This window comes from Stegodyphus dumicola, chromosome 5 (genome assembly GCF_044657685.1).
Source record: "Stegodyphus dumicola isolate Sdum_Otavi_A_Nest chromosome 5, ASM4465768v1".
Classification (NCBI taxonomy): domain Eukaryota; kingdom Metazoa; phylum Arthropoda; class Arachnida; order Araneae; family Eresidae; genus Stegodyphus; species Stegodyphus dumicola.
Genome location: NC_140772.1, coordinates 146,258,397 through 146,271,495, shown reverse-complemented (window position 1 = coordinate 146,271,495; position 13,099 = coordinate 146,258,397). Strand labels below are relative to the sequence as shown.

The window sequence follows — 13,099 nt, the reverse complement described above, 5'->3', positions numbered from 1 at the left end:
AAGTACACAAATTTAATATACAGCTTATTCCAGTTAAATGGGTAATAGGATTTTCATAAAAGAAATTAAATTGTGTAAATTAATGTAAGTGTTGATATGAATAAAAATAACAAATTTGATATAAGAAAATAAATAAGTTATTTTGAAGCTGTTTGAATTAAGAAAATATAATTTTTTGCAAAAATGCACGTAAAGATTTAGCTCACATGTTAAAATTTATAGAAAAATTTTAGCCTCATATATGAATGCCCCTTTTTTCATGTTCGTGGACAAGGAAAACAAAGTAAAATGCTAGAAATACACTAAATATTTTGAATTAATAAACTTCATTTTCAATCTTTTTAGACTTCGTATAATATCCGTAAAAGTAACGAATAAAATATACCATAAAGGCAGTAGTTTCTTTCAGAACATTCGGATTCGTATAATATGCGTAAAAGTGACAAATAAAATATACCATCATGGCGGTAGTTTTATCAGTACATTCGGATTCGTATAATTTTCGTAAAAATATCGTGTGGAAAATAACGATCAAGAGTCAACAGTAACTTCAGCCTTTTTCATTCATATAAATTTCGTAAAAGTAACGTGCAAAAAATACCATACCCTTATTTCACCAAAATTATACGTATATTTTTGGAGACGTGCTGCCTGGGTTGTCTTTCATCATCAATCTCATAATACATAGCCAATAGTGTATGGCGGACGATATTAAATTAGGCTAAAATGATTCAGATTCCATAAAATTTCAATTAATGTAGCAGCTTGCGCTGTTCCTTAACCTTCTAGTTTGATCCAGCTCATTATTATTATTATTTTTTTTTTTGCAGGCTATTGTTATTACAGCAATTTTATAAAAAAATTAAGTTTCATCTTTCAATTATGTCGAAAAGAGTTACTGATTCTGGAGTTGCAACAGGATCTAAAAAGCAAAAACCTACTTCGATGTCCAATAAGCAAAAAACGGATAAAGGTATACCTGTCTCAAAATTATGTGAGGAGTATGGCATTTGAAAGCCAACTGTATATGACATAAGAAAACAGAAAAAGGAACCTTTTGAATTTTTTGTGGATTCCAACACCCCACTCGCATAACAGAAAAATTGTTTGTTATACTAAAAGTGAAGATCATGGCAAAGTGAACTGAATGGGTCAGACGGTGTCACAGAGAGGGCATGCCATTGACGGGTCAAATGCTAATGGCTCAAACTAAATTATTTGACTAAGAAATGAACTTACAAACTAAATGCACATATTCAACAGGTTGGTTAACCAAATTTAAAAATCACCATGGTATAAGGCAATTAAGAATTTCAGGTGAAACAATTATGAACTATTTGTAGATAAATCCAATGAACTTATTAATAGTTAGAAGCTATCTCCAGAACAAATTTACAACACTGATGAAACTGGTCTTTTCAAGCAATATGTATCGCAAAATACCTTGGACACCTTTACAGAAAAGACTCCAATTCGTGTCGAAGATTCCAAAGCGAGATTAACAATTTTTGCATGCGCAGATGCTGCAGGAACGCACAAGTGTAAACTTTTCGTAATTGGAAAAAATACAGGACATCAAGAATTTAAAGGAGTAAAATGTTTCCCATCATATATCGTGTAAATAAAAGAACATGGATGACACAAGTGTTAATGAATGGTTGGTTTGAAAATCATTTCATACCCAAGGCTTGGAAGAATTCGGTTGGTTTACGGAGGCCTGACGTAAAAAATGTTCTGATTATAGACAACTCATCGGCTCATACTTCACTTAAAATTTTAGCAAAAGATAAAGTAACCGTATTATTCTTTCCTTCAAAATGTACGTCCATCATTCAGCCTATGGATATTATCAGAATAGTGTGCATGCTGAAAATTCAAATATAAATTAGAATTTTTTAAATCCTTGTTACACTTCTTGACTATTTTCAAGAATTTTTGAAATATTTTAGCATAAAATCTGCTTTCTGAAGCATCACACGATCTTGGGAGGATGTCTCTTCAGATACTTTAAAAACTGCTTGGCATAATTTGTGGCCAACATTTCATGTTAAGGATGATGAAGATGATAACAGTGAATGTGAAGGCTTTCGGATATCACAAACCAAAGGTTAAATTTTCCAAGTAATGGATTTTTTAATGAAATGTGGAGAAGTGGTAATAAACAAAGATGATATAACAGAAGTTTTTCATTGCAATAACAATGCTCCAATCATCAATCAATTAACGGACAGCGAAATTTGTAGTATGGTTCTAAATCCAGAAAATACCACTAGCAATAGTGAAGAAAGAACACAGAAGTTATTGAAACTGAAAAAATTTCAATTGACAAGTTAGTCGGTGGTGGTGTGGTGTATTTAATTATGGCAAAGCACACTAGGGCTATCTGCCTAAGGGGAGGGATGCCTTCGTGGAGGACTTTCTAAGAGAAACTGGCTCGTATAATCGTTAAACATGGGGAAAACCCCGAAGACACCAATGCAGCCAGGCCTATCGCGGGATTTGAACCTTGGACTGAACTACCAGTGTTCAGCAACGTTACCGCTCGGCCGCTGGTGGGCGACAAGTTAGTCGGAATTCTTGACATAACAACTACAGTACTTGAACAGCAAAACTTTGTAACTGAACAATTATGTCCATCTATAGAACTGAAGAGAAAGTATAAGCACAAATAACGAAGCAACTCAAACAATTTACAATGAAAGAAATGTTTAATAAAGTAAACAAATAAATACAGTACAAAATCCAAAATTTGGATGTCCATTATCTGGAATGATCTAAAATTCGGACATCAAAAACCTCCAAAACCTTTTTTACTCGTAGGCTTTACACATGCATATTTGATTTTCCCCTCTGCGCATAATAAAACATCTGGAGAGTCCCAATTCTTAATTTCTCTTCAACACTATATAAAATACCTTGTTATTGAAGAAATAATCATTTTAGTGTAAATTTGTATGACCAGTAATTTGGCTCTGTATCTGCTAGGCACACATCTCAAATGGAAACATTCCACATAGATCCATCATTGATCTGATGTCAACTTGGCAAATCATTATTTATTGTACTTTCCTTTCATCACTGCATGTTTTTTAGCATACAAATTTATGACACTCTAAAATGTGACATATCTCAAAAATTCCTTTATGTGTGTTTTCAGTGCCATTTTGCTGTTCACAGCTCATTTGTTTACATTCCACAAAATGAGCATGTTTATGTCAGTGGAAGAATACACACATGCTTTTGAAAACAGCCCTTGTAAAGCTTCTTCTGGCTTTAAAAATAGAAAATATGATAGCGAAAAAGAGCCTAAAGAGGGGAGAGATTTCCTATAAGTTTAAAATTTTAATTCTAGTACTTCTGGTAGTGTCATTAATCAAAATGTGCCTACGCAGAATATAATATTGAAATCAACAAACGGATTCAATTTAGGGAAAGCCTTATTAAGAGGGGGTTTGTGAGCTGTGTAGTTATTTGTAATTTTTTATTAATAATCTTTTTCTCTCATTTAAGAGTGTAAAAATAACTTTAAAAGATGAAGTTTTCTTTTGAACAAAATTCTCGGATGCATATTTCGAAAAGCATTCTTCACTTCCTTAAAATATTTTCCTATTTTATCTCTCCATTATGTTTTTCGACACTTCTACCGGTTTTTAAGAACAGATCTATCTGTATTAAAAAATAATTAAGGTATGAGTGCATTTTACTTATTCATGAGCAAATAATCTATATATATAACATAGAAATTAGAAAGAGCAAAATGTAAACAAAAGTCAGAAAGTTATAACCTATTATCAGCACAACCTGAACAACCATTAGTCCCAAAGTATGCAGTTTATCGAAACTGTACAGTGTGAGTATATATAAATATATAATTTTCTGTACACACTACATTACAACTTGAGGCTTAAATACCTAGATTAAATTAAATTTGGACTTGGATGTTCCCCATGCATGGCTTATCCTTTACACAGCAGGTCAAAGATTCACTTAAGAAAAGCAATTCTACTAGAGTTTAATGTTCAAAATATTTCTCATAAAATGTAAGAGCAGTCTATAGAAAAAATTTAAATGAATACATATGTTTGAAATCTCCTAACAAAAAAAGAATGACACAGGCATAAATACTGTAAGAAAACTAAAATTATATTTCAGTTCTAAATTTTATAAAATTTACAACTGAAATTATTGTAAAATTCCGAAGACCTTCAAAACAATCATTTTTTAAATTTTGCACAGGCATAAATACTGAAAGAAAATTAAAATTAAATTTCAGTTCCAAACATCATAACATTTACAACTGAAATTGTTGTAAAATTCAGAAAACCTTTAAAACAATCATTTTTTTAAATTTTGCACTCAAATGCTCTATTTGACAAAACTAAATTATGAAACATCACATAATAAAACTAACATACTATGTTTCCTCACATATTTTTCCCTTTTTCTTTTACTAACAGAAAAAAAAAAAAAAAAAAAAAAAGAGAAGAGAAAAAAAAAGGGGGGGGGGAATTTGAATAATTTAATTTCCAAACGATGCAGCTACAGCTAAGAAATTAAGAAATGAAAAAGAGTAGTCATAAATAAACAACATGTAAATATTATTATTTCTTTAAAAGGAAACCTGCATTCCAAGAAGAATACATAGCAGCATTACAGTACCTAATAAGATATCTTCATTTTAACTTATCTATAACTTTAATCTCATACATTCTTATTGTTTTCTCTACTACTCCTTAGGCCTCAAATCATCCACAAATAATTAGAGAAGCTGAATGTGCAGCTGACTCAAGCTAGATTGACTGACCGTTCTTGTTTGCTAAACTGTGGCTAGTTGGTTGTTGTATTGGTCTGGCACAAAGTTCAATACATTGTTGCTACCTTTTTAAAACTTCAGACCAGCATATTTTTAAATGAAATATTTAATTAAAAAAATTAACCTATTTTTTCCCAAATTTATGGTGAATAGAAAGTAAATATTTCTATTATTACATTTATTATTTATAATTATTTATTAAAAATATTGAACTAATTAATTATTTTAAAATTAATAAACTGCTCTGTCTGCTTTTGCTTTACTATAAAATTCAATAGTAAAGAAACTATAATTGTCTAAGTTAAACAAAAGGTTTAGACAGCAACAAGGCAAAAATTGTGAATTTTATCTCTTTAACTGTTTATTTTCTTTAATTTATGCATTTACCATATATACTATAATATATATGTATATTCAGAACTGGTTGAATGACTGAATAATTAAAACAGAAATTAAAAACTTATAAACTGAAACTAACATTCACTTTACAATAAATATTTTCAGGTTAAAAATTAAAAATTTCACTTTTTGTCACTCAAAACCTTTAGATCAGTTTAGATAAAGGTCAAGTTATATTCATTATCTGTTCCAACAAAATACTCAAAAATATTTTTGAAAATTTACTTTATTTAATCATAATTTTTATAAAAACCGGACACACTGACGATTAATTTAGATCACAAATCTAAAAACCGGCTTGTCTGGTGAAAACTGGCTTGGTGGGAACAATGGATTAAAAATTTAAGGGAAAGGTTCAGTGTGACCTTCACAAGTAGTTTCCAAGGGTTTGCATAAATGAAAACAATCACCATGTGGAAGAATCTATTTTAAAATTTAGGGAAGCTTGTTCTTTTAATGCAGCAAGGAAAGGAAATCATGCGAATATTTTTTAAATCTTCAAAATCAGGTGCTAAGAGGCTAGGAGACAAAATAGGAGAGGGGGGAATACATTAAGAAATACGGTGAGATGACATGCTCAGAGCACAGACATTTTTCTCTAATATTCAAATGAAAAAGAAATAAGCTATAATGAAAATTCTGAAATGTAAATGTTCATTAAAAATTAAAAGTAATTCTTTTCTGACGGACATCTTATTTCCAAATAAAATGGCTATAGTAAATTTAGATCCCATAATAGTGTGAAATTAATATTGTAAAATCTAAACTTTTTCAAAATCAGAGAAATTTAAAAATAAAGTACAATTTTCTAACTCATTTGAAATCACAGGATTTGGATATAAATGCAAGTCCTCTAATACTCTCATTAAATTTCACTCACTTAAAAAGGTTAAATCACAATAAAACAAACCATTTTTAAATAAATAATTCGTATTCGTATATTAAATTATTACATTAACCCCCTGACATACAAATAAAAAAATCTGATGTGTACACAACATGACTTCCTGGTACGGAATATTAAATTACACGCATTTTTGCTTGCATTTTATATAAACTTATTAGATTGAAATAAACCTACTTCGCCGACAGCGCATAAACCACAATAGAATAAATGCATTCTTTAAAATTCACTTTGTTTACCATAGCGACACTCTGGCGCTAGGTTTACTTAACAGTATTATATTTCATTCATATTATAACTCAGAATGCACAAAATGTATATCATTTAAAGAATTATCTAATCATTGCTACATGTTCTATTCAAATACTATAATAAAGCTAGAACTATGTATAAAAGAAATTAAGCAAACAAAACAGAAACAGTTTTTCACAGACGATTGAGTATTTCTCATTTAATTAATTCAGTTCTCACTTTGCGAGAAGGCAAAAATACATAAAAACTCAAAATATCTACATTAAAAATTACGAAGTACTAAATCTCAAAAGTGATAACAAGAGTGATGGCTTATGACATCATAGTTTTTGGGAATGGTTTTTAATGCAAAATATATAAATTAATTGTAGGTACTGTGGAACATATGAACACTATTAGTTAAAATTGCTCATTTATAGAAATAAATCAAGTGCACAGCCAAAATTTGGTACATAACGACTTCAACTGAAAAACAAGTGTTCTTCATACATTATTCTTTTTGTTTTGAAGTGTGATCCATTACTAATTTAATTTAATGATGATTTAATTTTACACAGTCAAAAAAAAAAAAAAATATGAAGATTGATTAGGTGAAAATACAGATAAACTGCTTAGTATTTTTCTGTTACTTGTATTATAATATGGGTAATTCTATTTTCCTGTGTTTTTGCCTCAGATTAAATGATTTTTAGTTAACCATAAGCATGTTCCCCAGTATTACCCCAATACATCAAGAGTTTAGTAATTCATAGTCCCCTTGAAATATGTTTGCCAGCTATTTGATCAAAAGAAACTAGAGGGATTAAATTAATGCAGAGTAAGAACCAAAGATTTGTTATGAAAATGCTTTTAAAAAAAGCAATATGCAAGGAAAAAAGAATTTAATAGGAAACATTTTTAAGGCTTACAAAAATAACTGATTATGTTTCTTACTGTATATTTTTCTGGACATCTGATATCTTCATCAAGAAATATCCTTAACTGACCAAAAGCAGACAGCTGTTCACTGGTCATGAGAGCTCTAAAAATACAAATTATATACACTTTAACACTTTCCTGAAAGGAATAAATAAAAAAACTTCTACAACCAATGTAAAAACACTATAACATTTCATTACTTATCAATATGCAATTACAGATGCTTTAGCAAGAAACTTAGAGAGAACAAAATATTAACTGTGGATAATCTCACCAAAACTGACATCAAAGCAGAATAGCACTGAAGTAATTTATTTTTTATTTAAATACATTATAAACATTTAAACAAAGTGTGTGGTCATGTGGACATCTTTGACAAGGTACATTATTTTGCTGAAAATCATATTTACCTGCTCTGGTTAACTATCAAATAATTCTAATCCTAGAGACACAAGAATCCAGTCAGTTAGTTTTCCCACTTTCCATTGACAAAATATATTAAAAGAATGTTTGCATCTGCCTGTTACATAATTATTACATAACAAGTTCTATGAAATACATGATGCTAGAGTGACAACCAATAAAAATGTCCAATGTTCATTCCTCAAGTGAGTAATATAACATACATAAATAAAGATTAATTTTTGTAATCAAAGCAAGGTCTCTTCACAAGATTTCTCAGATGAGGTAAGTTTTCAGCTCATTTTATATTACATAAATACAGTTAAGAAATGAACTTTGATCACATCCTTATGGTCACTAAAAACTGAATGCTATACTGAATGCTGATGTTAAGAATATTCTTTACATAGCAGCAGCCAGAATGATGCCACAAGCTTGGAACACTCTATATCTTTTAAAAGCACACAATTCATTCAACTCAGAAATTTTATATGCTGAAAATAAATCCTCTATAATTTTCTACCTTCACCTTTCAAGCTACATGTGTGACTCATGAAAGCTGTATTAAATGATGAACAGTCTTTATGGCCGTAAAGGAAGATCATGATATACAAGGAACCATAAGGAATACACAAAGGCATTCCATAAAATTTAGTTTTTTGAAAATATGTTAATGATGAAAAATTTTCAAGCACCATTTCATTGCTTTATGTAATTAAAAACATTGCTATAAAAAAGGAATTACATGATGGCTTAACTCATTATAAAAATGCTTTAAACTGAAGCATTAAAATTTTTGCCCTTATGATATATTTTATATTTTTATTTATTTATTGTAATTTATTTTTCCACCAATCATGCCGATTCTTCTAGAACATATTTCATGGTGTTAGCTATATTCTGCTGGTTTCTAAGCTGTAGGAAAAAAAAAGGTAATGAGTGCTAACCCTCCCCAAAACAAAAAGAAACAATGAAATTCATTCCATTTAAATTATTTTAGTTTTTCTATTCTCCAACTTTTAGCAAAAAAAAAAAAAAAAACCATTTGTATTCCCACATTTCTTCTAAATATTTCACTTCTGAAACATCCAGAATATGTAAAATTTCTCATCTAATACTTATTCAGAAAAATGATTCAAAGCTAACCAAGACTGTTTTTTTTTAAATTATAGTAATGAAAAGTCCAAAAAGCACCAAAACTATAACTCCTCATGCATCTAGCCATCATTGCCTTCATTGAGGCAATTCTGTACTTCTTCAGAAAGAACTGCATTGCTGCTGAGACTAAAAGTTAAGGCTGCACTTTTTTATCTAACTTGCATATTATCCCTCGTATATGGTGTTTTGGGGGGGGGGCAAGCACACTAAAATGAAGCAGACAATCAGTTGAACGACAAAAGGAGACAAAGATACTAAACAGAGATACCAAAAACCAGGATTATTATGACCATACGGCAAAACTTTCAAATTGGCCGTTGTGATAGCAGGCACTTTCATGAAAAAAGGATGACAATTTTATACACCAGGTCTGAGCATTCTATGACCCACAGGTCACCGAGCAACCCACTTCAGTTTCAGAAATAAGGTAAAAGGCAAATATGAAACAAACACTTGAAGAATATATAAGAACATTAATTGAAACTAAATAACATTAACATTTTTGTTTGATTACAAAGTTCCAGTCAAGAACAAATATTTTTATTTTTAAATTTAAATTGTAGTATAATTTCAAGAAGAAATTGATAAGTTTGGCAGTGCTGTTCTATAATTCCTTGACATCTGAGAACATTAATACTGTTAGCTCAATTCTCCTCATGCACTCTGAGATGTTCAGTAGTCCAAGAATGACTTCAGTAGCGAAAAAAATTGCCATTTTGTTCAACTTATAAATGCAAGCAAATATTTTCACACACAAAATTTATTTTAAGTCAGAACAGGCTGAGCTTAAACACCAAAAATTCAGATGCTTTTGTTATTAAAATGCTATTAATAAAATTCACTTATGTTTGTTTTTATAATTAAAATTGTAATTTAAATTTTTACGTTTAAAGTTTAAAGCATATTAGAATTATTTTCTCAAACAAACTTATTATTCACCCAAACTGATGGTTTTAAAATGAAAACACCACTGGCCCAAAACATCTTAATACAAACATTGTGGTTGATTTTGACCCACAGTCAAAAAAAGGTTGCCAACACCTGCTACACATCATTCCAAGTCAGCTCCACTAAACAGCATTTTGTATAGCACCTTTAATCTTTTGATGATAAATTTTATGTTTTGAAAATAAGCTTTATCATTTTTGCATATCTACTGCTTCTAAATTTTGTAAATATCTGCAATTAAGATGTTTTTTCATATTAAATCCATAGTTGTCTTCGAATCTTTTTAAAATTGCATGGGCCTTTACCAGCATAATAGGTCACAGGATAACTTTGCTCAGTTCTGTCCCGCTTTTCATGGAGATCAACCCCCAAGGGTAAGGCCTGAAGACACCCCTCTTTCCCAATCACTATCGCTAAGCCACTCAACAGGAGTTCAGCTCACCATATATTTATGTCGTCATCAAGCCATACAAACATCATGCCTCCCAGAGGATTCAAACCCAAACCCAATGAAATATACAAAAGCCAGGACTACTAAATATTATACCGATCAGGGCAGCATAAACCATATCATGATGTGACACTGATGACTTTTATATTTAACAGTTTAAAAATCTGAGCAGAACTTTGTTTCATTCATCATAGAAATCAAACTACAGGATGAACAATGCAAATCAGGGGCAGCTTACTACTGCAACATAGAACACATATCATACAAGGCTTAGAATATATATACTTTGTCAGCATCTGCTCAAGGAGCCTGTAATCACTTTACAGAAAATTACTAAAATTTTCAAATTAGCCGAACTTTCAAAATTGCGCTGACATGGTATGTCAAAATCATTTCAGAAATTAAATATCTCGGTAAATTTCTTTTCCTACTTGAGTCACACTATTAATGCCATATTCTTTATAGTGAGTGTAAATCTTTACTAACATAATCATAGCGAGCAGGGGGCATGTAAAGACTTATATTTCACAATTTTTATAAAATTTGTTTAAAAATAGAGTTACATTTTAAGTAAAAAATAAAAGCTTAAAACAGCTACCTTTTACTTAAAATAAGCCAACAATTTTTGTTGCACACCAGTTTTATGAAACTGAATATAAATACAAACTAAAAGTGTTTAAAAACAACAGATATATTCTTGATTATAAGGAAAAACTCAACCATAAAAATTGGGGGGGGGGGGGAAATAGCTTCTACAATCACTTCTACAAAAATTAAGTCGTTACTGATCAAATAATAGCAAATTTATTGGAATTTCTCCCTAGTACCAAATCACTCCACATATGTACTCCATCTTTAGAAGATTTGATTATAAACTTTCCATTACCCCAGTCCCATCAGTCTGAAAATCGTTATAATCATATAAATCAGACATTGCCATAGTAGATACTTCAGGCATATATATATTATACCAAATTGTAGCAAAGATACTAGCACAGAAACTCAATATATGACTCAACATCCAGAAAATTATCAACAATGATTACTCAACATAAAAAAGGTATCTCCGGGTTCTCTGCCAGCCACTTCATTAAAGAAAATAGCAAATTTTTGGTTAAATTCTTCACCAAGCATCCATATTCAACAATTAAATGCGACAAGGTCAAAATCATACCCAAACCCTCTCAGAGTTCTCTTACTTTGTCTCAGAGTTCTCAGAGTTCAAATTACTTTATCTGCATTCTTTACACAACTTTTAATCTAGATTAAAATTTATTTGTATAGTGTTGCTTATTACATATATCCTTTCCTTGAACTTCTGATTTTTGTTATATATTTTAGTATCTTCGGATTTTACTGGTTAAGTGCATAGAAGCATTAAACAATATTATTTTTAAAAAATTCTTTTTAAAATAATATTTAATTCTTAATTTTTAAAAATTCTTAATCTTTTTTAGTTAAAAATGTTTTAACTTTAGTTAAAATGCAATCTTGCAGATAGTAAACTATTTACTTTTTAATTATTATTTAACTCTGAATTAAAATGTTCATAAAATCTGAAATTCCCATACAGGAAATTCACATATATTACTTTCGTATTTATAATATGTTATTGGCCATACTTAGAACATTGCCATCAACAATGTGCAAAATTTGCTGAGTTTTTGAAAATCAAAGTTACAGCAGAATATACCCAATATTTGTCCATCAAATTGCTTTTGCCAATAAAGGTAAAAATATGACATTTGACACATAAACACTTTAAAATTTTGGTAGCAAATAACTTTCCTGCGCTACTGCAACCATATTATTACATAAAACTCTTTTGAATTTAAGAAAAAATAATTATGTAAAAACCTATACAATGTAATTTTTTATTCAAATCCTGGATCGCTACAGTTATATTTAAGAATATTTCACACTTTTCATAATTATAAAAAATAAAATTTTAAATTCAGATACAAAAAATTGAACCAGATTATATAATTTCCATGTTTGAAATCATATTCAGGGACCATACACAAACTGAACACAATGTTTGCATTTATACATAATGAAGATAATATATAAGTTTATAAAAAGGTTTCTGATGTTAATATTGGGTCATCTGAAAAATTCTGCATTGTTCAAATTGAAGTACGTTTTCTTATTATTTTGTTACTTCTGATACTGAGTAACCTTGATCAAAGTGGACATGTTCAAATACGATCTTTTCCATTCGCATTGCATAATTCTAGAATGTTATAATCATATAAATCAATAGGCCCACCAGCGGCCGAGCGGTAAAGTCGCTGAACACTGGTACTTCGATCCGAGGTTCGAATCCTGCGAACGGGCTGGCTGCATGGGTGTTTTCGAGGTTTTCCCCATGTGTAACGTGTATACGAGCCAGTTTTCCTTAGAAAGTCCTCCACGAAGGCATCCCTCCCCTTAGGGAGATAGCCCTCGAGGCTTTGCCATAATTAAATAACCTAACCTAGAATGTGCTGGGCACAATTTTTTTTTCTTCAGAACAGTGCTAAGAACAGAGAACCTATAAGTTATTTTTGTCATATTATGCTCATTTATTTTAAAATGGAAAAAAAAAAATACTAATTAGATTGCCAGCAAAATGTGTGCTGTTTCTTATTACACAGTTCCAAGGTAGTTTGAGAACTACAAGCCTGTAAATTTCAGCTCTGAACTATGCAACATTACATGAGAAAGATCATAAGGTTAGCCAAAATATCTCTTTGGTTAGTAATACCAAAAGGGGACTGCATCCAAAAAAATTAATGCTTTGTGCAAGGAAAGACTACAAAGAAATTATATACTACAAATTGCTGCCACCAAATCAGACGAATTCAGAAAAATA

General features: G+C 30.2%; 2 protein-coding genes across 13 annotated transcripts in view; one reads left to right on the top strand and one right to left on the bottom strand.

Moving 5' to 3' along the window:
• The window catches only part of LOC146997285 (glycosyltransferase 25 family member-like), a 108,921-nt gene extending 103,856 nt beyond the window's left edge, over window positions 1–5,065 (top strand). Inside the window, exon 10 of one of the 2 annotated variants that reach the window (XM_085816288.1) lies at window positions 4,738–5,065. In XM_085816288.1, the coding sequence (XP_085672414.1) occupies window positions 4,738–4,794 (57 nt within the window). In that variant the 3' untranslated portion in view covers window positions 4,795–5,065. Of the gene's footprint in view, window positions 1–830; window positions 4,085–4,737 lie in introns of those variants that run through there. The other variant, XM_085816290.1, reaches the window with a different exon arrangement.
• LOC146997284 (inositol polyphosphate-5-phosphatase A-like) overlaps window positions 1–13,099 on the bottom strand; it is a 108,160-nt gene that overhangs the window by 58,557 nt on the left and 36,504 nt on the right. For all 11 annotated transcript variants that reach the window (XR_015040958.1, XM_085816326.1, XM_085816324.1 and 8 more), the window contains one exon: window positions 7,302–7,389. Coding sequence is in view for 10 of the 11 variants with exons in the window: in XM_085816326.1 (XP_085672452.1) it covers window positions 7,302–7,389 (88 nt within the window). In the remaining variant the exon portion in view is untranslated. The remainder of the gene's footprint in view (window positions 1–7,301; window positions 7,390–13,099) is intronic.